The sequence below is a fragment of the Aotus nancymaae genome, unplaced genomic scaffold (assembly GCF_030222135.1).
Source record: "Aotus nancymaae isolate 86718 unplaced genomic scaffold, 86718_ANA_hifiasm-v0.15.2.pri h1tg000010l, whole genome shotgun sequence".
Taxonomy (NCBI): Eukaryota; Metazoa; Chordata; class Mammalia; order Primates; family Aotidae; genus Aotus; species Aotus nancymaae.
Window position 1 is genome coordinate 8,721,439 of NW_026988421.1, and position 24,283 is coordinate 8,745,721.

A 24,283-nucleotide genomic window follows, 5' to 3' on the forward strand; every position below is an offset into this window, starting at 1 on the left:
TTTTAACGTCTACAAGTAGCACACAGCGATGTCCCAGGCCTTCACATTCACGCACCACTCACTCACTGACTCACCAGAGCAACTTCTAGTCCTGCAAGCTTCATGCATGGTAAGTGCTCTGTACAGTTGTACCATTTTTTATCTTTTACATCGTATTTTTTTACTGTACCTGTCCTATGTTTAGATACGTGAATACTTACCATTGTGTTACAACTGCCTATGGTATTCAGCACAGGAACATGCTGTACAGGTTTGTAGTTCAGGAGTGATACACTACTCCATATAGCCCAGGTGTGTAGTAGGCTATGGCATCTGGCTTGTGTAAGCACACCCTATGATGTTTGCACAAGGGTGAAACAGCCTAACAATGCATGTCTCAGAACACATCCTAGTTGTTCAGTGATGCATGACTATACAACATTCTAGAAAGTGCAAACAAATCTAGAATGACAGAAGCAGATCTGTGTTTGCCCAGGAATGGTTGTGGTGGAGCTGGGGCAAAGAAGATGAGTGGAGTTTTCTTTTTTGTTGTTGTTTTTTTTTTTTTAAGTTGGAGTCTCACTCACTCACCCAGGCTGGAATGCAGTGGTACCATCTCAGCTCACTGCAACCTCCGCCTCCCAGGTTCAAGCAATTCTCATGCCTTAGCCTCCCAAGTAGCTGGGATTACAGACATGGGCCACTACACCCAACTTTGTATTTTTAGCAGAGACGCGGTTTCACCATGTTGGCCAGGCTGGTCTTGAGCTCCCAACCTCAGGTGATCCGCCCACCTCAGCCTCCCAAAGTGCTGGGATTACAAGAGTAAGCCACCAAGCTGGACTAAGAGTGGATTATTAAGTGTCATAAGGAAACCTTTGTGTGAGATGGATATTTTCATTATTTTTACTGTAATGATCATTTTATAGCTACTTCCGTATATCGGAACTCATCAAATTGAAGGCTTAGCTATATGTAGTTTATTGAGTTCCAATTATTCCTCAAAAAAGCTCTAAAGTCTGTTAATTACTGGTGTCAATAAACATAAAACAATTTAGATGAAAAGTACACATTCCTTGAAAAATAGAACATAACTAAAATTGACACGAAAAGATCCATAAAATCTGAATAATACTTTATATATAGAGAAAAATTCTATCTATAACTAAAAGTCTTCCAAAATCTCAAGCCCAAATGGCTTCACTGATAAATTTTTCTAAATATTTAGGAAGACAAAACAGTAGTCTCTCTCAAACTCTTCTAGAAAACAGAAAAAGAGGGGCTGCTTTTAAATTTATTTGATGAGACTAGTATAACCTCAATATTAATTAAAAGCTAGCAAGGATAAACCAAGAAAGGGAATTTCAAGCTAATATCTCTCATGAATATATAGGCAAAAACTCTAAATAGTCAGCAAATAGAATTCAGTGACACAAAAGAGGATAACATTGCTTGACCTAGGTGGTTTCATTCTGGGAATACACAGTTGGTTTACGATTAAAAAATAAATCAACAATTCTATACCTTGATTGCAGTGCTGGCTAAACAGGCATACCTCTTCATCAAAGTCATCAAATGTACATTTAAAATGTACTCATTTTGCTGTAATTAAAGCATACCTCAAAGTTTATTGCTTTGAAAATCAATATATTTTACCACATTAACAGCAAAAAGGAGAAAACTATATATAATTTTGATAGACTCTGAAAACCATTTAGTAAAGCTGCTAAGATTCACTCATGATTAAAAACTCTAGAAATAGTAGGGGATTTTCGAAACTTTAAGAGCATCTACACCAAACCCACAGCAAACGTCATACATGGATTGGGGAATTATTGAAAGCTTTTTTCTTGAGACTGGGAAGAGGAAAAAAAAGATGTTCATTATCAGCACATCTACTCAACATGATACTGGAGGTTCTACCTAGTGCAATAAGGAAAGAAAAATAAGTGAAGGACACAAGATTTGGAAAGGAAGAGATAAATCTAGTATTATTCTTTAAAATCACATAATTATACATAGAAAACATATAAGAGAATATACAGGCTATTGAAATTAACAAGAAAATCTATCAATATCTGAACACAAAGTCAATATACAAAAACTATTATATTTCTATACGTCAGCAATGAACAATTAGAACATAAAAATTTTAAATGATACCATTTACCATAGAGTCAGCAAACATTATACACTTAGAAATAAATATAACAGAAGGTGAGCAACACTTCTATACAATAAACTATTAAATTTTACTGAGAGAAATTTTATTTTTATTTTTTTTGAGACAGGGTCTCACTTTGTCATCTAGGCTGGAGTGCATTGGCACAATCACAGCTCACTGCAGCCTCAACCTCCCAGGCTCAACTGATCCTCCTGCCTCAGCCTCTCAAGTAGCTGGGACTACAGGAAGGTGCCACCATGCCCAGTTAATTTTTTAATTTTTTTGTGACGAAGTCTCACTATGTTGCCCAGGTTGGTCTCCAACTCCTGGCCTCAGGAGATCCTCCTGCCTCGGCCTGCCAAAGTGCTGGAATTACCAGTGTGAACCACTGAGCCTGGTTGAGAAATTTCAAAAGACAAATAAAGATTTATACCATTTTATGGATTACAAATCTCAGTATTGTAAAGAGGTCAATTTTCCCCAAATTGATCTATATATTCAATGTCTTCCCAGTCAAAATCTCAGCATTTCTTCTCCATTTTTTCTCTTTTTTTGGTGAAATTTGACAATTTGATTCTAAAGTAAGTATGTGAAAATCCAAAGGACCAAGAATGACCAAGGTAATCTTGGAGAAGAAGAAAATTGGTGGATGTCTTATTCGGTCTCCAGATTTATAATGAAACAGTAACTGAGAAAGTGTAGTACTCGTTCAAGGGTAGGCAAGACTAATGGCACAGAATAGAGCTACTAACAATGATGCGTGTGTCATAGGTATAGTTGTGTGACACTAACATGTAACACATAGCATGTAACTTATGACAAAGGTGACACTGCAGAGCAGTGAGCCAAGCATGGCCTTTCCAATAAATGGTGCTGGATCACTTGTGCATCCTTATGAAAAGAAGGACCGTGACCATGGCCCCTCCCTCATACCATACTTTGAAAAATACATCTGGATGGACTCTAGATCTAAATTCAAGGTAAGACAATGCAGCTTCTAGAAGAAAATAAGAGAATATCCACATGGCATTAGAATAGGCAAAGACTGTTAAATAGCACCAACTATAGGCCAGGTGCAGTGGCTCACACCTGTAATCCCAGCACTTTGGGAGGCCGAGGTGGGTGGATCAAGACCAGCCTGACCAACATGGTGAAACCCCGTCTCTACTAAAAATACAAAAACTAGCCAGGCGTGGTGGTGTGCACCTGTAATCCCAGCTACTCAGGAGACTGAGGCAGGAGAATCTTTTGAACCCAAGAGATGGAGGTTGCAATATGCTGAGATGGTACCATTGCACTCCAGCCCGAGCAACAGAGCAAGACTCCGTTTAAAAACAGGCACTAACCATAAAAGAAAGGCTTGTTAGATTTGACTGCCTTAAAATTTTAAATTTTGTTCATCAAAAGACCATTATGAGGCCAGGCACACTGACTCATGCTTGTAATCCCAGCATTTTGCGAGGCCGAGGCGGGCAGGTCACCTGAGATTAAGAGTTCGAGACCAGCCTGGCTAACTTGGTGAAACCCCGTCTGTAAGAAAAATACAAAAAATTAGCCTGGTATGGTGGCACATGCCTGTAATTCCAGCTACTCAGGAGGCTGAGGCAGGATAATAGCTTGAACCCGGGAGGCGGAGGTTGCAGTGAGCAGAGATTGTGCCAGCTGTACTCCAGCCTGGGCGACAGAGTGAGACTCTGTCTCAAAAAAGAGAAAAAAAAAAGACCATTATGCAAGTAAGAAAGCCAGCCACAGAGAGAAGGTATTTGGAATTCATATATCCAACAAGGACATGGACCAGAACATAGAAAAGAACATGACCACCCAATAGGAAAGATGGGTAAAGACTTGAGCAGGCACCTCACTAAAGAAGATGCCCAGTGGCTGACAAATATATAAAGAAATGGTCAACCTCATTAGCAGGGTAACGTAAATTAAAAGGGAATAGGCAAGTTAGTTCCACTATCCATCCATTAGAAAAATGAAAGACTGGCTGGGCACAGTGGCTCACACCTGTAATCCCAGCACTTTGGGAGGCCAAGGTGGGTGGATCACCTGAGGTTGGGAGTTCAAGACCAGCCTGGCAAACATAGCGAAACACCGTCTCTACAAAAAATATAAAAATTAGCTGGGTGTTGTAGTGGATGCCTGTAGTCCCAGTTACTGGGGAGGCTGAGGCAGGAAAATCGCTTGAATCTGGGAGGTGGAGGTTGGCGAGATTGTGCCACTGCATTCCGGCCTGGGAGACAGAGTGAGAAGAAAGGAAAGGGAAGGGGCAAGGAAAGGGAGAGATGAAAGACTGAAGATGCATAGTGTTGGCAAAGATATGGAAAAACCAGAATTCTCATGCACTGCGGGTTATGGAATAAATTAGCACAGCCACTTTACAAAACTGGCAGCATTTACTAAAGTTAAACTTATTCATGCCCTGTGACATAGTAATTCTACTCCTAGGTTTTTACCCCACAGAACACATAATTATGTGTACCACAGACGTGTACGTGATTGTACATAGCCATACTATTCCTAGTGGCCGAACATGTCCATCAACATCTGAACAAACTGTGGTATAATCATATAATGAAATATCCTATGAGAATGAACAAGCTATTGCTACATGCAGCCACATGGATGGATGTTACAGACACACTATTGCGTGAAAGAAGCCAGACATTTAAAAGTGTATGCTACACAATTCTACTTATACAAAGTTCAAAGAAAGGGAAGATGTGTCAGTAGTAAAACAGGTCAGGATACTGTTTACTTTTGGGAGAAGAGGTAGGGACTGGCATAAGGAGCTTTAGGAGCTGGCCATGTCCCCTGTGCTGGTCTGGTTACACAGGTGTGTTCACTTTGTAGAAATTCATTGAGCTGTTCATTTAAGGTTCATGCACTTTTCCATATGTATTTTATGCCTTGATTTTAAAATGTTCTTTTAAAAAGTTGAAAATTTGCCTGCTTCTGGCCTTTCTCCGATTACAAGTTTTCACAGCTTTCCTGAACTTCTCAGAATACCAAGTGGAATGAAATGATGACTTTTCCTTCATGGATGAAGGTAACAGTTTTGCTTACATTTTTTGTTTTTTCCTACAAGGAGATGTTAAATTTAATTCTGGACAGTCTATTTGTTTTTCTAAACTAGCTATTGCCAGGAAAACAGGCTGAAGAGTGTAGAGGGGTGTGTGTGTGTGTGTGTGTGTGTTCGCGCGCACTTTAGGAGTGTGTAATTGTGCATGCGTTTATCTGCATATAGCTGTATGTTTGCATGTATTTGCAAGCCACGTAACGACCATGTGTGCGTGTTTATGTTTCCTTCTTATACTGATGTTCTTGGATCGCAATAAACTTGAAGTTGTTTCTAAACATCTGACTAGGCAAAGAAACTTCTTCAACATTAGATCAGTGTCTGAGGCACATAGCACATGTTCAAAAAATATTTGTTGAATGAATGAAAGATTGACCAAGAAAATTAATGAACTAAAAAAATGGAAGAGTTGAAAAGGCTTAGACGTATGTCTCTATTTTTGGGTACAGTTGTCACTGGAGAAGTCAATTATTCAACTACATTCCCTCTTAGCCTGTCTTCCAGACACTGCTGAGACAGATGAGGAAAGGGGCATGTGACTCATTTTACTCAGTTGATGGCTCTCGACCCTCCTTTCCGGATGCTGGGCCGGCCGAGGCCATGCCCACAGCTGCTGCTCGGCTTCTTTCCTAGCAGGGTCAAGGGCTGGGTGAGCTAATATTTGTTCAGCTTGTCCCACTACTGACACGTTAGGAAAGAGCAGTTCCATCTTGTGAATTCCCATAATGTGACGGCCTCAAAATGTCCCCCTCCACTGGAAGTAGATTGCTCTGTCATTTATTTTATCAATACTGGCAATTTTAAAAATTGGGCCAAATAGCTTCCTCTCTTCTCATTCCCAAGCCTGTTTACTGTCTCCCCAGGGGTCTGCTCCTCTGTCTCACTTTGAAATGCTCCTGGCACATCCCGGTCAGTGACCACTGCAGCTTCCTTGATTAGCTGTTCCCTTTGCCCCTTTGAACTTTGTAGCTCAACTCTCCTGGTGACGCAATGCTGGCCCAGGCCGTGACTCCCTGCAGTCTCCCTCCACCTCCACAGGGAGCAGAGGCGCCTTAGGGCAGCCGAGCCCTCCAGCCACCAGCCCTGCTAGGCCAGCAGCTACAAGACCCCCACACTGCCGCTGGTCAGCCCTGGGGATCCTCGGCAGAGAATGGCAAACATGGAATCAGGGCGCCACCAAGCCTGGCTCCTGCATCCAGGATAGATACCGCTTATCTACTGCGACATTCTTCTTCTCAGAGTCTAGAGCAAAGCTGAGAATCTTTCTTGGGCTAGCGCACTCAGTGGGCACCACCCACCAATAAAAATGGAAATTTGTCTGCTATCGCTGTGATTTCAAGTTGCCACACACATGGCATTCTCTGAATTTTCCATCAGCATTTAAGACCCACTTCTCTGAGATGAACTGAGCTACATAAAAATGAACCCAGCACAGTGGCTCACACCTGCAATCCTAGTGCTTTGGGAGGCCAAGGTGGAAGGACCACCTCAGGCCAGGAGTTTGAGACCAGCCTGGCCAACATGGTGAAACCTCATCTCTATTAAAAATACAAAAATTAGTTGGGTGATGGCACACCTCTGTAGTCACAGCTACTCGGGAGGCTGAGGCACTAGAATTGCTTGAACCCGGGAGGCAGAGGTTGCAGCCACCCAAGATAGTGTCACGACACTCCAGCCTGGGCAACAGAGTGAGACCCTGCCTCAAAAAAAAAAAAATACTACCCAGCGCAGTGGCTTATGCCTGTAATCCCAGTGCTTTGGGAGGCCAAGATGGGAGGATCACTTGAGACCAGAAGTTTGAGACCAGCCTGGGCAACAGAGAGGCCCTATTTCTACAAATAATAATTTTTACAATTAGCCAGATGTGGTGACATGCACCTATAGTCTCAGCTACTCAGGAGACTGAGGTGAGAGGATCGCTTGAACCTAGGAGTTTGAGGTTGCAGTGAGCTATGATCATGCCACTGTACTCCAACCTGGGTGACAGAGCAAGACCTTGTCTCAAAAAAAAAAAAAAAAAAGAAAAAAGAAAAAAAGTCTGATGGAGACTCATAGTTCAGTAAGCCATTATATGTCCAGTGAGGTGCCAGGCAAGTCGGGGCAAGAGAAAGGATCATAAGCCCTTTGTTGAAGCTGCTTATGATGTCCCTGGGAGGGGCAGGACGCATACATGAACTGCAGGGTTCATCAGGGGCTGGGCAGCGCAGCTCTGGTGGGAGGCTCCCATCACACACACGGAGAGGAGGCAGAGCAGGCAGGGGCTGGAGAAAGCAGGAACAGCCAGGACAGACCCCCAGGTGAGGGAGCCCAGGACTCAGGAGATGCATTTGGGAGATGGAGGCTATTGACAAGGGCACAACTTAGAGGTGCTACCACTCTGGAGCAGGAGATGAGCTAAGCAGGAGGAGAACCATCCACAATGCTAAGAGTGGGCCACAGGGTCCTCTGTGCTGCCAGAGTGGGCCTGGACAGTGTGCTGGGGAGAGCATCCAAGCCCCTCATTTTCCCATTTTTTCTTCCAGTCTGATCCAAAGCTTGCTGGAGAGAGGGGAGGGCTGAGCAGGGAAGGGGGAGGTTGGGGAAGGGACACAGCAGGCTCTGGCTGTCTGGAGCCACCCCCACACTACAGCGAGAGGACTCGGGCCCTGTTGAAAGATTTGTCGTCACTGCTTAGGTCGAGGCAATGATATGGCTTGGAAAGAAGCAAATGATTTCCAACAAAGAAAACTGTACAGGATCAGGGGGCTTGGGGAAATGCATGGAGATGTGAGGTCTGGGACAAATCAACGTAGATTCACAAGGAAAATAGAAAAGCTGTGGTGGTGAGAAACACCCATGTGCCCGGCGCTCAGGGAAGAGCTGTGGAGTCTCTGGCTCAGGAGTGTTAGTGACACGGCCTCGGAACAGCAACTGCAGTTGGGGGCCCACACCTTCACTCCCTCCTCCTCACTTGCTTCTCCCGCATTAAAAACACAGCTCTAATGAATCACCACATTCTAGCTCTTTTCCTATCTCCCAGTGCTAAGACATTTCCAGTACGAGAGCTGACCTGGAGCCAAACAGCAGTTCCTCCTGGTGTGCATGACTCATTGGAAAAAGTGTCTCATAGGCTATTAAAAGAGTGGGGGAGGGCGGGTGAAACATTTGGGTTCAAAGCAAATTATATGGAAACTAAACAAAGTACGTATAATTCCGACACTGAATACTGCTTTCCTCAAATAACAAGACAGCCAGAAAAATGGGCTCTTTAGTTAACGCAGTGCACAGATGTTCCAGAAATGAATTAAATGCTTCAGAACAATGCAAATGAAACTTGGCTTAAACAGGTCAAGCCACCGATTAATATGTGAAGGTGTGTTTATCTGCTAATCTCACATATGCAAAAGAAAAGAAGCATCTTTACTTCCACTTCCTTAAACTCGCCTCATCACCCTTGGAAGCCCTCGTTCCTGAGGACGTGGGGAAGAGAAACAGAAACCTGACAAGGTTATGCCAACAGTTACTTCCACAGTTTGAGGCAGATCCTCAGTGAGCTACCGCTACACCAGCTTCTGTGGGCACAAGAGAGGAATCAATCCTATCTGCTGTTCCAGGAATGGGCAGCAAAGCATCTTGGGCTTTGGCAGATCTGGGCTCAAGTTCGGCTCCACTCCTTATCACCTACATGATCCCTGACAAGATACTGCATTTCTATCTCAGTTTCCCCATCTGTAAAGTGGGAATAACAAAACCAGCCATTGGTATTATGTAGATTAAATGGGATAATGAATTGATAGCGCTTATCAGAGTTATAGTACCCAGTAAAGCATATTTCAGTGGTGCCCACTATTATTATTGTAATTGTTATCTTCCTTTAAAATGGAGAAATTTAGAGAGTGTAAGAAACTGGATTAATGCTGTTAAACCTTTGCTTATTCAATTGCTTTTTTCCTTTGTCCAGAAAACCAAGAATTTTATGTGCTGTCTAGAGAAATATAAATGTGAATGACTCGGCCTGATTTAGGTACATTAAAAAATGATTTATTCAACCTGAGAAAGTTGATTTTTTTTAATGAAGTTTTAAAGGTGAGGGTAGTGTGGTCATTTTCCTGAACAGAGGAGTACCTTTTGTATCATGCCTGTTACTGGACACAAGTTCCCAGAAGCACCTGATTATCTCATAGTACAACACCTACTCGTTATTTACTTTTCTAGGTAATTTGGTGTTTTGAAAGCATCCTATAATCTTAGGCCCCATTAGAAACAAAAAAAACTGCCCTCTGAATGATGCTATGAAAAATTATATCACCGATGCTTTTCCTTCGTGACATTATGAGCAGTGTTTTACATTTCAGTATTTGTACATTTCATCAATCAACACTAAGTTATGTTACCTCTTAAAAAACGTCAGCATGGTTTCATAAGTCGGAATTGCCATAATCTTGTGGTTTAGTTGCAAAAAGACCCAAAAAAGTATCGTTTTCAGAAGACGGAATTCACTAAAGGTAAACAACCTGGCCAAAATAAAAAGATTGAGAAGAAATTTTAGAAATAGCACAAAATCATGCTGCTTGTAAGAAAATGGTTGCAATGAGTTTGAGAATGAGGTGACACCACCCTTGATTTTGAAGGTAGCCTCAGACTTTAAGTAGTTAAACAGCTTGCTCAAGGACCCTCAACTAGGAAATGGCAGAACTAGGATTTGAACCTCAGCAGCCTGGCACTGGGGCCAGTGTCTTCACCCACCCTCTGCGCCCCTGCAAAACAACAATCATCATTTAATGGGCTCTTACTATGTGCCAGGTGTTCCCAAGATGTTTTCTGTAGATTCTTTCATTTAATTCCACACAACCATCCTGCAAAGTTAGGATATAGTCCTTACTTATATAGATGTAGAAATTGCAGTTACCCCTATGTTTATTTGAAATTTTAGTATTTTGTTCATCATGGCATTTTTGCATCAATTTTAATTATAATATATTACACTAAAATATACTACATCTTGATGAGTAAGTTTTTTTGATGCTCCCTTAAATTTTGCACCACCGTGAGTGCCTCACTTGCTCCACCTCAGTTCTGGCCATGATTGAGGGCTGAACTCTGAATAACTTATCCAAGGTCACACAATTCTGGGCTCAGACCTGGGTGCAGGCCAGGTTAGAATCTCAGTTCCTTGCCAAACTGGCTGTGGAACCTCCTGCGAGTTGCTTAACTGCCCTGCAGCTGCAATGTCCTCATCCATGAAAGTGTGATCACAGCAGCTGCTCAGAGGAGAGTGGTGCAGAGGGGATGAGGTGTGTGGATGAGTTTCCTATTGCTCCCATAACAAATTGTCACAAACCAAGTGGTTCAAAACAACACGAATTTATTTTCTCATCATTCTGGGGGTTAGAAATACCAAACGAGGTAAGATCAAGTTGTCAGCAGGGCTGTATTCCTTCTAGAGGCTCAAGGGAGAATTGTTTCCTTGCCTTTTCCAACACCAAGAAGCTACCCACATTCCTTTGCTTGTGGCCTCTTTCTCAGTCTTTAAGTCAGCAGTTCAGCTCTTCAAATCTTTCTATGGTTCTGATTCTTTGGCCTCCTTCTTCACATTTACAAGGTCCTTGTGGTCATACTGGGCCCACCTAGATCATCCAGAATAAGTTCCTCATTTTAAAGTAAGCTGACACTATTCACAATAGCAAAGACATGGAATCAACCTAGCTGCCCATCAGTAGTGGACTGGGTAAAAAAAAAAATGTGGTACATATACACCATAAAATACTATACAGCCATAAAAAAGAACAAAGGCATGTCCTTTGTAGCAACATGGGTAAAGCTGGAGGCCATCAACCTAAGCAAATTGACACAAGAATAGAAAACTAAATATGCATATTCTCACTTACGCAGTGGGAGCTTAAACATTGAATACACATGGACACAAATAAGGGCCTACTTGATGGTGGTGGGTAGGAAGAGGGTGAGGACTGAAAAGCTATGTATAGGGTGGTATTATTCTGTTCTTTAATTTCCATAAAGAAATATCTGAGACTGGATAATTTGTAAAGAAAAGAGGTTTAATTGGCTCACAGTTCCATGGACTGTACAGGAAGCACAATGCTGGCATCTGCTTGGCTTCTGGAGAGGCCTCAGGAAACTTACGATTTTGGCAGAAGGTAAAGTGGGAGTAAGATGTCACACAGCTAGAGCAAGAGCAGGAGACAACGAGGCAGGAGGTGCCACACGCTTTTAAATGAGCAGATCTCAAGTGAACTCACTCACTATCAGGAGAACAGCACTAAGAGGATGGTGCTAAGCCCCATTAGTGAGAAATCTACCCCCATGATTCAATCACCTCTCATCAGGCCTCACCTCCAATACTGGGGATTATAATTCAACATGAGATTTGGTGGGGACACACATCCAAACTATATCAAGGATACTATGCTGATTACCTGGGTGACAAAATTATCTGTACACCAAATCCCTGTGGCAAGCAATTTACTCATGTAACAACCTGCGCATGTACCCCTGAACCCAAAATAAAAGTTGGAAAGAAGGGCCAGGCACAGTGGCTCACGCCTGTAATCCCAGCACTTTGGGAGGCCGAGGTGGGTGGATCATGAGGTCAGGTTGGTGGATCATGAGGTCAGGTGTTCAGGACCAGCCTGGCCAAGACGGTGAAACCCCGTTTCAAATAAAAATACAAAAATTAGCTGGGTATGGTGGCAGAAGCCTATAATCCCAGCTACTCAGGAGGCTGAGGCAGAGAATCGCTTGAACCTGGGAGGCGGAGGTTGCAGTGAGCTGAGATTGCGCCACTGCACTCCAGCCTGGGTGACAGAGTGAGACTCCATCTCAAAAAAAAAAAAAAAAAAAAAAGTTGGAAAGAAAGAAAAGAATCAGCTGATTAGTGACCTTAGTTCCCTCTGCAGCCTTAGTTTCCTTTGCCATACAACCTAACATATTCATGGGTTCCAGAGAGTGGGATGTGGACATCTGTGGGGCCATCATTCTAATGACTGCACACATACAAAGTGCTTAGTACAGTGCCTGGCACACCATGACATGCTCAACGGCTGGAAGCTCTTATGCATACATCGTAGGGTCAGGTCCTAGCTCCAGAGCCTGTGCAGTGCCTGCTGCAGCATAAGGCCTCTCCTCCATAAATAAGCATTGCCAAAGAATAGCTGCTACCCCATAATGGCAGCTCTGTAAGTGTGGCTATTTCCCAAACCCCTTCTCTAGCAGGCTCTGATGGTTATCTTTGGAGCCATTTTAACACTTCTTAAGCCCATTGATATTTTCAGCCTCTGACCGTGGACATAGCACCCTGGCCTTAAAATATGTCACCACTTCTTCATTCAACCACTGTCTGTGGTTATGGTGGGTGGCACGAAAGACAAATCGTGACTCTAAAGGATACTGGAAATGTCACCCACCTCTCATGCTATTTCTGAACAGAGTAAAACTGTCTCTGTCCTCTCCTTTGGTTTTCAGACCACCTACAAATGCACGGACTTTGACTCCGGCCAGACAGGACCAAGTTTGTCACCATCTGGGCAATCATCGTGAGGCGGGAAGGGGACACTCTCCGCAGAGCCACTTGGTATGATGTTCCCATGAAGAACTTTGTCAGCGGGGCTGGTGAAATGGAGTGACTTCCAATGGAAACTCCACACCTGAGGTCTCAAGCCCAGAAGGTCCTTTGAGGTCTTACTAAAGAGGAGCTAGCACCAACATGGGGGAGTCCTTGGGAGCTCCAGGAATCAGAATCCTGGTTCTGTTATTTATGAAGGATAATTATTAAAGTAAATTCCTCTGTCTTTAGGTCAATATAAAACCTGAAAGTATTCGTTTCTGCAACAGATAACCACACCAAAGACATTCATACAACTTTGTATTTACCTAAGAGCTCTGATGGCCTCAATCAAGACAGAACTCACAAGGGCCTGAACCTCCCTCCCTGGGCTGCACCATGTATGTTTACTGGCACTCGCAAGCAGCCATTGGAATGTAACTGATATTTGTTCTTTAGGAGAAAAAAACAATGCTTTTCGTAAGACACTGTCCTCTATTTTTTACCGAGAAAATTCTATATAAATAATAAAAGCCTTCTTGTGCATATTGACCATAGAGAAAGCCATGACCACGTGAGTAAGACATGAACAAGGATGCCCACTGCTGCATCACTTGTCTTGGCAAACAAACAAACAAAATAAAACAAAAGGCCATTAGGAAGGGAATGAAAAGAGATCACTGTGCATTCATCCAGTAGAACCATGTACAATTAAAAGTTAAAATGCTAATCAGATATGTAAATACCAACGTGGAGAGAACACAACACACAATGTAAGCGAATGAGTTGCAGAATGTTGCAATCACGATGAGAACACGTATTTCAGGTTTAAATCTTTTAAGCCAGTATTATTTATGTGGCAAGAGTAAAATCAAGTAGATTAAATCTGCACAAGTTCCTAACAGTGGTTTAATTGTCTTTAGGAGGGGAAGGAGGCAGAAAATGAGGCAGGGAATGGGACTGGGAGGGGCACATAGGTGACTTCTGCTTCACTGGAAATGTTTGATGTCTCAATTTAAGACAAAATACTAATATTCGTTCAATTGGGGAGATGAGTACAAATGCATTTTGTATTATCATCCTACTTTTATACTTTTTTACAGTAAAAATAATATCAACATTCTTATTGTTCTTGACCATCAGTAAGGAAAATGAAGGCCTCATGCAGAGCACATCAGTGGGCTGGTAATGACCATGGGCTTTAAGCCACTCAGATGTGGGTTCAAACCCCAACTCCCATGTTGCATGGAGAGACTGTCAGCTGATCCCGTCATTTCCTATAATCTCCATCCCACGTGCAAGAAACGCCAATAATAGTATCCACCTCATTAGGTTGCTATAGGAATCAGTCTGGATAACCCACCCAGAGTGTTCTGTATACAACTAGTGCTTAATAATTGGTGGGTATTGTTAGTATTAGCTAAAGAAGCATTGGGTTCAGGGACTATTACATTTGAGATGGGTGCCCAGAGGTGTCCCAGATACCCATGGGAACCTAGTCCCATGCTGAAGGGCAGGTTGTGGAACAAATATGACAAGGAGGACATGCGTAGCTCTTCTTGGGGAATTCTTGAGACCCCGGGACTTTTTGGGTCATAGACGGGAAGTCAGAGAGAATTGGAAACGCAGGGAGGCAGTGCTGCGGGTTGCAAGGTCATCTTCTGTTGAGATGGGAGCTAGATAGTGCGCTGAGGTCTCTAACCTCCTAAGTCTGCGAGGAGCTTGGCTTCCAGGAAAACAACTTGGAATGAAAATTTCTTAATATTAGAGTTAGTAGAACAGGGTAACCCAGCAGTGACCTCTACGAAGAAAATTAACTGAAAATCAAATGCCAGGCAAGTAAATTAAAACCAGAGGCCCAAGAGGTTAGAAAAACTGTGGGCTGTTTTACCCCAGGTGGTTTACACGATGGAAAACAAAACCTGAAGGAAGATGAGCTCGAGGGACTTCGGATAGAGACAGCCAAATGGCCCAGAAGCGGCAGCCTCTGCTAAAAAAAAAAAGGACGTTGTTCCAAACACCTGTGACCACAAACTGGGGGACTGGCCCCACAGCTGGAGGGGCAGAAAAGTCAGGCTAAAGGCCACTCCATCCCTGACACTGGAGTCTGCATTTCCATACATCCCACTCTGGGGCCACGTGGTTCCCTGGGACAATCAGTCCTTGCTAAGTCCTTTCAGTTGCTGGTAACCTTGGCCTCCTTGACCAGCGATGAGGGGTGCAGCGCACAGGGCAACATGTAGACTTTGGAGCCAGTGGAGGCCCTGCCCTGCCCATCATTAGCCCTCTTATATCAGGGATAACAACTGTACCCACCACAGGGGGTGGTGAGGATAGAAAGGGACAGGGCACACGGCACACACCGCAATGTTAGCTCGAGAAAGGTGCATTCTGAATCAGCTGTGGACCATGGTGCCAAAGCCACGAGCCAGCAGCCTGAAACTCACAAGCACCCTAATACGAGAAGCCCTAGCAGGTGAAACTTCTAACAAGCCTCCTTCTTCCTGAACCCTGTCTCCCACCTCCCTCAAGCTTTAATGCAGGCAGCCACTAGAGATCAACCTCAGATGTGAGCAGAGCCTGGGGAGGGGTGAGCCTGGGCACGTGGCTGATGACAGGCCTGAAGCCACACAGGGCTCTTCCCCCTTCAGTGATAGCCCTGGACTGTCTGTTCAGACAGCTCCTGGGGAGGGGCCGGAGGAGCAGGACCCATTTTCCACATCAGTCATGTCTGCCAGGCTGGTGAGTCTAGACACTCGACACGTAATGCTCTTGACCTCTTTTCCTGCCCAGCGTGCGTTTGTCAGGCTTATCCCACCACTAACGTTCTGGTTGTGGTCAGACATTTTTTCTCTTTAACCAAGTTAATGCTGCCAGGGTGTGACAGCTCAGCCTTTCCAAGGGAGGGACAACGTTATGAAAACTCTAAGAGATGCCATGTTTATCTTTTCTTCAACAATTACGCAACCTTGCTCCACTGGGGAGTAGGGGAGCGCCTGAGTGGGGGAAAGCAGAGAACACCACGGAATGACTTTGGGAGTGCGCCCAATGCCCTGGGCTGGCCTGAAGCTGGGACTCCTGGGGGCTTCCTAGAGAATATGGTCTCCTTCCCTCCGTCCCAGAACTCCGTTCTACCTGCCTCGCATCTCTGCAAATGTCAGGGCATTACATGCTACGTAGCCACTTCAAACCAACAGTAGAATAAATCTTTCCAAATCTAATTTCTGAAACCAGAACACTTTCCACACATAAACATGAGTAAACACTCATTTTCTAATATTCTACTAGGATTTTCAGCAGAATGCGGTTTTCACTTTTGAAATTTCCTCAAAGGTAATAAAATTTTGGTAACTTGGAAATGAGTACCAAGATCTTTTTGAATAAAGTCCTAAAGAGATATGACAACTAAGTGGTCCTAAACAGAGTCCTGCATAGGAGAAAAAGAACTCTATGAAAGACAGTATTGGGCAAGCGACGTTCAAGTATTACATCAATGTAAATTTTTTCAAGTTGATAAATGCACTAGAGTTATATTTTCAAAAAATTCTTCTTCTTAGGAAATAAACACTGAAGCACGTGGAGTAAAGGACCTTAATAAATGTGACTTACCCCAAATATGAATAATTCAGAAAGAACAAGTGTATATATAGATACACGCAGAGATGTAGATGATGTAGGAAGCGGGGCAGAAATCGAACTCTAGTGTGATTGACGGTACAGGGTGTATACAATCTATGCATTATTCTTGCAACTTTTCTGTAAGTTTGGAAATTATATTCAAATACAAATATGTAAGACACAAATGTAAAATAGAAAGTTCTTTTGACTTAGTCATTTCACTTCTGGGAATTCAATGTGGGGAAAGAATCTGAGATGAAGATAAATGTTGAAGGATGTTCACCAGTGTGCTCTTTGTATTGGTAAAACATTGGAAATAACCTAAAAAGCCTGGCGTGGGGGAATATCTCCTTGAATTTCTGCAAGGGAGAAGGAGAGCTGGCAGGGGACAGGCATTTCAGGCAGGAGGATGGGCATGAACTGGGGCCCGGTATGGGGAGGTGTTCAGCAGGGAGGTTTCAGGGGGTCCCCGTGGCTGCACTCATGCTGTGTCAGATGAAAGAGCCAGGTCCAGAGGCAAAGGCCGTTCGCTAGAGATGCGATTAGAAGGGGGTCCAGACCAGAAGCAAGACAGTTAGAGGTCACCTTGGTCCAAATAAGAGACATTGGAGCTCCTGTCTTGGGCTGGGGCTGCTACCAGTGGAGAGAGGTCCACAGCTCTGGACTTGATTTGGAAGTAGAAATGATCCCAGGGTCGGGGTGTGGCCAAAGTGGTGTCCAGGACTCTCAAGGCTCTAGCTTGATCCACTAGTCAGATGGTGGGGGAACACTGGGGGCAGGCTTGGGGGCAGGAAAGGGCAGGAGCACTGAGAGTTGGGCTTTAACTCTAATTGCCAGAAAGGTCAAGCAGGCAGTCAGACATGTGGGTCTAGAATTATTCAGCAGAGGAGTCAGCGCTGGAGATGTAAACTGATTCAGGGCGAGAGATTTTATTTTCTATAATGAATGTGCATTAATGTTGTCAGGATTTTTTCTAAAAATTACTTAGGCAATTAAGTCTTTCATTTTTCGTACCCAGGCGAGTAATGAGACAACAGGGACTCAGAGGGTCCCTACCCACAAGAAGGAGAGTGAAGGGAGCCCTGTCCCCAGCCCCGCACACAGCACCCTGAGATCCAGCCCCAGCTGAGGCCCAACTGTCCAGGAGGCCAGGACGCTTAAGGCGTGGGTGCAGCCTCCCCCAGAGCCCCTCCCCCTCAGGTTGGCCCCCACCTTCTCCCACGCCCCTCTCAGGGCCCGCAGCCTGGGAGCCAGCTCTGACCTGGGAGACTTCAGCACTTTATGGAGCAGGTCCTGCGGGACTCTGCGGAGGTGGATGTGTGTCCCCAGTAGAGGAACCAAGTTCATTTCCAGCCACTTCTCGCAGGCTGTGGTGAGCTGCTCTTCCTGGTACTAAGACAAGAAAAGCCAGTTAATGAAGGAAGTCCTGAACTCTTGGCACCCTCTGCTGGCCTGCGAGGACGCTGCATGTGTGCTCAGAGGGAGAGTCGCTGCAGACACGCTCAAATGTTTTCCACAAAATACGTGAATTACAGTGGATTCCGTTTTCAAAGTGTTTTCTACGCTGGAGCCGCTGCACTTGGTTGATTTAAATCAATCCTCACTGAAAACCTATGAGATGGGTTCACAGTCTTCCCTATGTTACTAGTGGGGAAACATACTCCCAGGTTCCTGTTTTTGCCTGTGTTAAGAGTCACACAACTCGTAAGTGGCAGAGCCGGATGGGAACCCACCATAGGCCTTGCACGCTGGCCCAAGTCAGTGGCTGATCATGGAGGGCTCGGGGGTGTGCCCGAGGGAGTTCTGAGGCTACGATGTGAACACATCCAAAAAGCAAGAATTAAAGGGCAGGGGAAGTAGAAAAGGCTTCCCCCTAGGGACGCTGAGAGAGTCTTAGCGCATCTCGAATAGCTTCAGGGGGTGCTTCTATGGCCCAAGAGTTGCTGAGAAATGCTGACCAGAATGCAGATGCCATGCCTTGGAATTACCAGGGGGGTGAAGGGGAGGACGCGACAATAGGAAACTGTGGCATGCTGACTGGTAACCCCCCAGGTCATTGATGGCCACACAGGGGGAGCTGGAGTCAGGAGCCTGGGGTTTGGACCCAGCTGGTTTCCCTGGGCACTGACGTTGCTGTTCTCCTTGGCTCTGTTTTCTCCTCTGAGAATGAGCATTGGGTTCTATCATTTATTCCTAACTCTGGCACACTGACTAGACCCAGGTGGGTCCAGACCTCACAGCTCCAGCAAGAACGTCCTGGAAGCTCTTCTGCTGTTTCAGTGAGAAAGGCTCTGCTGCTTCTTCCCCACCTCAGATTAAAGTCTTTCTACTTTTTTGATGTTAAAACATCCTTTTAAAAAGAAAAAGTCTTTTTTAAAACAAATGTGTTCATGTGGCAAAATAAAATATATGGTGACGTCAAATAGATATTCTGGGGGGATCTTGGCCTGGTGGGTGAAATCCCAGCATCTGGGCTGCTCCGGAAGGCCCCCCCGCCAGGGGCCACGTGCCCTATCTGGATTGTTCTCACCTTGCAGCCAGCCTCGTAGAATTTCCTGATGGTGGTTGGCGTGAGTCTGGCCATCATCACGTCCACGCACCTACAGGGAGAACTGCAGTTTCTGGAGGAGCCCCATGCAGCTTTTGGAGGAGCGAACCCAGAGGTTCTTTTTTTTCTTGTTTTATTATACTTTAAGTTCTGGAGTACATGTACAGAACGTGCAGGTTACATAGGTATGCACGTACCATGGTGGTTGGCTACATCCCTCACCCCGTCATCTACATTAGGTATTTTTCCTAATGCTATCCCTCCCTTATCCCCCCACTCCCTGGTATCCCTCCCCTAGCCCCCCAACCCCCAACAGGCCCCAGTGTGTGATGCTCTCCTCTCTGTGTCCATGTGTTCTCACTGTTCAATACCCACTTATGAGTGAGAACATGTGGTGTTTGGTTTTCTGTTCTTGTGTGAGTTTGCTGAGAATGATGGTTTCCAGCTTTATCTATGTCCCTGCCAAGGACATGAACTCATCCTTTTTTATGGCTGCATAGTATTCCATGGTGTATATGTGCCACATTTTCTTCATCCAGTCTGTCACTGATGGGCATTTGGGTTGGTTCTTTGCTATTGCAAACAGTGATGCAATAAACATACGTGTGCATGTGTCTTTATAAAAGAATGATTTACAGACCTTTGGGTATATACTGAGTAATGGGATTGCTGGGTCAAATGGTATTTCTATTTCTAGATCCTTAAGGAATTGCCAACACTGTCTTCACTATCTTCCGCAATGGTTGGACTAATTTACACTCCCACCAACAGTGTAAAAGCAGCAGAGACCTTTCACAGGGAAGGGAGGCTTGCTTTAGCAATATGGACATTTGGCCAGAGGACAAGACCAGCATGGCTAGTTAGAAATAGCTCTGGGCTGGGAGATGAGGCCAGAGATCAAATCCTTCAGGAGAAAACGAAACACAAACCCTGTAGCAAGGAACAAGGATTACTGCTCAAAGCTGAAGCGCCACCAGGTACTGAGTTAAGATTCGATTTTAGCCGACTTGGCCCTCTCGTCACCCCCTTCCTGAGGACTCTCTTCCTGTACAGAGCCTTATGGTGCCACCAGAGGGGCCTCAAGCCCCTTTCCACTCTGTGCACAAATGGAATCAAAGAGCAGCTTTCAGATGAAAGTCTCTGTGTGCTTATGACTAGGACCTGTTGATTTGGCACACCCACCCGTGAAGGATCTATTCACTGAGCACGTACTAGGTGCTAGGCACCCAGCGAGGTCCTTGTTGTGCAAAGAACAAAACTGATGGGCCCATGAGGTAACATGTTAAGTCAACTTTCAGACGGATAACCACATTTAACAGTTATGTTAAGGGTTACAAAGTTAAAGAACAGGTGAGGAGAAGGCAGAAAATGGGGACTTCAGCCTAGTGTGGTCAAATCAGAAAAGTGATCAGAAGTCAGAAGAATGGCACTTAAAACCTGAAAGAGGTGGACAAAGCATTGGTCAGGCCAGGGATTGGAAGACCAGCATTCCAAGAGGAAACAGCATGTGCAAAGTTCCTGGGGCAGGAGCAGGTGCCACGCTTTGAGGGGATGTCAGGGCTGGCTGGCATAGCTGCAGGGCAGTGAGTTTGACACTGCTCCACACCGCGCCGCCCCCCCCCCCGACTACTGTAATTCATCTGGGCTCCGTTCCAGCACCACTTCCTCTTGGAAGTCTCCCTGATTGCTCCTCCCCACATACCCCCTTAGCTTTGATTGCCATGACTTCCTTCTTCTACCTGGTTCCTTGCCTCCCTCCAAGAAGGGCATGGGCCGGGCTGGATGGAGTGTGGTTGATGTGCTATGTGGCAGTTAGGGTCGTAGACGCTTCAGTGACTGAACTTTCACAGCTAATATTAACCTCTCTTCAGCAAAATTGCCTCAAAGCATATTCATTCATTGAACAGATCACCAGCGAATAGCCACTGGGATCTCATACTGAAGCACAACTTTGAACTCATTATGACTCACTGGTTGTCCTAAGCTCAGTTGAGATACACACTGCTCACAGGCAGAGGCTTAGAGGACATCTAGTACCTTCTGCACTTATTCTAAAATGTATCCTTCAAGAGGCCAGACCGGAAGGCAGCTGGGGTCTCGTTGCCACCAACAACCACATCCCTGAAGGGCAGCTTTTACTGAGTTGCATTTTGGTGTTCTGCTTTTGCCAACATCAGGGAAAAAACATTACAAGATTTATTGTTCTATTTCCGGATATTCTATGGATATCGTTGAGGACATCCATCATTAGGTTGTTTGGGGTAGTCTGCTGAAGACATCCACAGTTTTAATACTAACAGTAGCTGTACTTCTCCCAAGTGTTTTTTTTTTTTTAAGAGATGGGGTCTCACTATGTTGCCCAGGCTGGAGTGAAATGGCTATTCACCAGTGCAATCCCACTACTGATCAGCACGGGAGTTTTGACTTGCTCTGTTTCCGACCTGGGCCGGTTCACCCCTCCTTAGGCAACCTGGTGGTCCCCCGCTCCTGGGAGGTCACCATATTGATGCTGAACTTAATGCAGACACCCAATTGGCATAACGCACTAAAGCCCAGAACTCCTGAGCTCAAGCGATCCTCCCACCACAGCCTCCCGAGTAGCTGGGACTACAGGCACGCGCCACCGTGCCCGGCCAAGTGATTTGTTTTTAAACTTTTAACTAGTTTTTATTTTTATCTCATGTCACTGATCAAGTTTCCCTTTTTATCTGCTGCTAGCAAGTCCAGAGCTGGAGGTGTGGCCCATTTTAGGAAGAGCATGGGTTATTAGAGTTAGTATACAATTTTAGCCTTTCCATCTTTTTCTTTCTCCTTAAAAAAATAATAATTTGGTGTTCTGTTGCCTTATTTCATGTATTCATGGAAGCCACTCAAAGGCTTTACTAGAAGTTAAGAAATGATCAATGAATAAGTAATCTGGTCACGACCAAGGCACTCTACCCCCTTGTGTGCTAGGATTGGCCCTTCAAACCACGAGACCGACTCCATCCATGAGAAGGTGTCTTGAGTACCGGGGAAGCCTGTGCTAAGGAAACCTGGGGCGTTGCTGTCATCTCCTGGGCATTTTGGCTTCTGGGACTGCTGGGTCCTGTCAATCCGGCACCTTGGCTGTCTCTCGAGCGTACCCTCCTCCTGCTCCCACTTCCCCTGCCTTCTTCAGACCCTCCTGGTCTCTCAGCTGAGCCTCGGCATAGCCTCTCAACAGCTGGCCTCCCTGCCCTGCAGCCATCCCACATCCTTCACACAGGAGGGGCTCAGCCTCAGCTGCAGAGACTCTGCCACTCTCCCCTCCCACGCCCAGGCTCCCCGCTCTGCTGACTGAACCAAGACCTACTCATGTGGCTACAAGGTCCTGCATGACCTGGGCTCATCCAAACCTCCGGCCATCGAAGCTGCATTGGGTCTTAGTGTCCAGGCCCATCCCAGTTGGTTGCTGCTCTGCCCTGTCCCCTCTCTCTCCCCCTTTGACTACTGTAATTCTTCCAAGCTCAGCTCCAGTACAAGCTCTTCTTGGAAGCCACCCTGATTGCTCCTCCCCACATACTGCCTTAGTTTTGATTTCCATGCCTTATTCTACCTGGTTCCTTGCCTCCCTCCATCTCCCGTGAAACAACAGACTGACAGGTAGCAGCCCTCCCCATCAAATCCATCCTGAGTGCCAGCTCTGTGCTGACCTGTGCTGCTGGTTCTGGAAATGCCACCAGGGACAGATAGAAGCCCTTTCCTCCTGGAGCACATGGCCTCACCAGTCAGCAGAGGGTGAAGCCCAAGGTGTGACAAAGCTGAACAAGAGGCTCGGGCCCCACCCTCACAGGGCACAGGAGCTTTTAGGTGCCAGCTTTTATCTGTCAAAATCTACAGGGAACACTAGCTGTGCTTGGAGTTGCCAGGGAGAAATGAATGCCCCAGAAGGCTGGCACCTTCTCTTATGCTTCCTCTTCCACACTGTCAAACCCATTGGCTGGACTGGACTGGAATGATCAGATTTCCCAGACCAAAAGAAGCAAAGAAAGCCACCCAGGTTCACCTCTGGCTCAGGCAGGTGGGGAGTTCCCATTTCCAGAAATTCTAAAGGACCAGGCAATCGCACACAGAGGAAGTTCAGCCCTGCATGGAGGCAAGGAAATGCTCTTCTGAGCCTGTGAGCCTGGAGGAACCCAAGTGACAACCAGGGAGGTGCTCCATGTGTATGTGTGTGAGCATCTACATACGTGCACATATGTGCTGGTACATACATGTGACAGCCATAATCCCAGCTGTGACTCTAGCCCAAGTGCCAATGAAGATATTGACATGAGAGTCAAAGGAACATCACCCAGTGGAAGCTGTGTGCACACACTGCATCCCTTAAAGATGGGAGGCCTCGGGTATGTGTGATTCAAAATTAAGCAGTCATCTGGCAATTTCCCCACCGACTGGGAGCTCAGCTGAGATAACCTGTGAGGTCTCATTCAGTACCTGAACATTGTGAAGCTATCAGAGTGACCTGGGGCACTTCTGTTACATGCATGCACACACACACACACACACACACAGACCCTATGGTGCCACACCCTGCCAACTGCACCATCAGCCTCTCAAAGGCAGGCAAGACCCAGCCCAGCTGTGTGCAGGCCCACCCTGGCCTCTGCCCTAGAGTCCCAGCCCCACCACAATTATCTGGAGAATCTTAGGCAGGTCCCATCAACTTCAGGCAAGCCTATGTTTGCTCATCAGTGGAATGAAAGGTTTGGCTCAGTATCTGCAAAGCCCTTCCTGCTCTGGCTTTCAAAACAAGGCAGTGGGAGGGGAAAGGAGAATGAAGAACTTGCCATTCTTGGTTCATCTCTGGATCAGACAGGGGGAGAGTTCTGAAGGCTAGATGCAGCTTCCAGCCTGCTCCTAAGGTAGAGCAGCTGAGGCTTGGATACAGAAAGTGGCCAGAGGCCCCACTTCAAGAGGAAAGCTGCTCTTTCAGCATTCAGATCAGAGATACTTTCCTGGGCTGCACAAGAAAATAGCTGCTCAGAAATTCTCTGTGTAAAGGAGCTATGATTTCATAGTTACACATCACAAGGCTATGCTGGGCTGACAGTGGATGATACATACAATGGAAGGGGCATGAGGAATCTCAGGAAAACCTGGACTTTTCACCCCACCACCTTCAGGTCAAGGCCAGATTCCTTAGACGGCTCTAAGAGGCTATACCAGTCGGCTCTGCCTGCAACTACTCATCTCCCATCTGCCACAGCCACCTAACCCCACAGTCTGACCATGCCAAACACACTGGAGTGCCTCTTCAAGACTCCAGGCCCCTCCTCAATGCACGTCCTCTGCAGAGAGCTCCAGGCACCTGCATTCCCAACAACGCTG

General features: G+C 45.6%; 1 protein-coding gene across 1 annotated transcript in view; it reads right to left on the minus strand.

Moving 5' to 3' along the window:
* BTBD16 (BTB domain containing 16) overlaps positions 1 to 24,283 on the minus strand; it is a 57,828-nt gene that overhangs the window by 20,839 nt on the left and 12,706 nt on the right. The window contains 3 exon segments of the mRNA XM_064373776.1: positions 9,599 to 9,718; positions 17,645 to 17,775; positions 18,914 to 18,983. Of these exon segments, the coding sequence (XP_064229846.1) occupies positions 9,599 to 9,718; positions 17,645 to 17,775; positions 18,914 to 18,983 (321 nt within the window).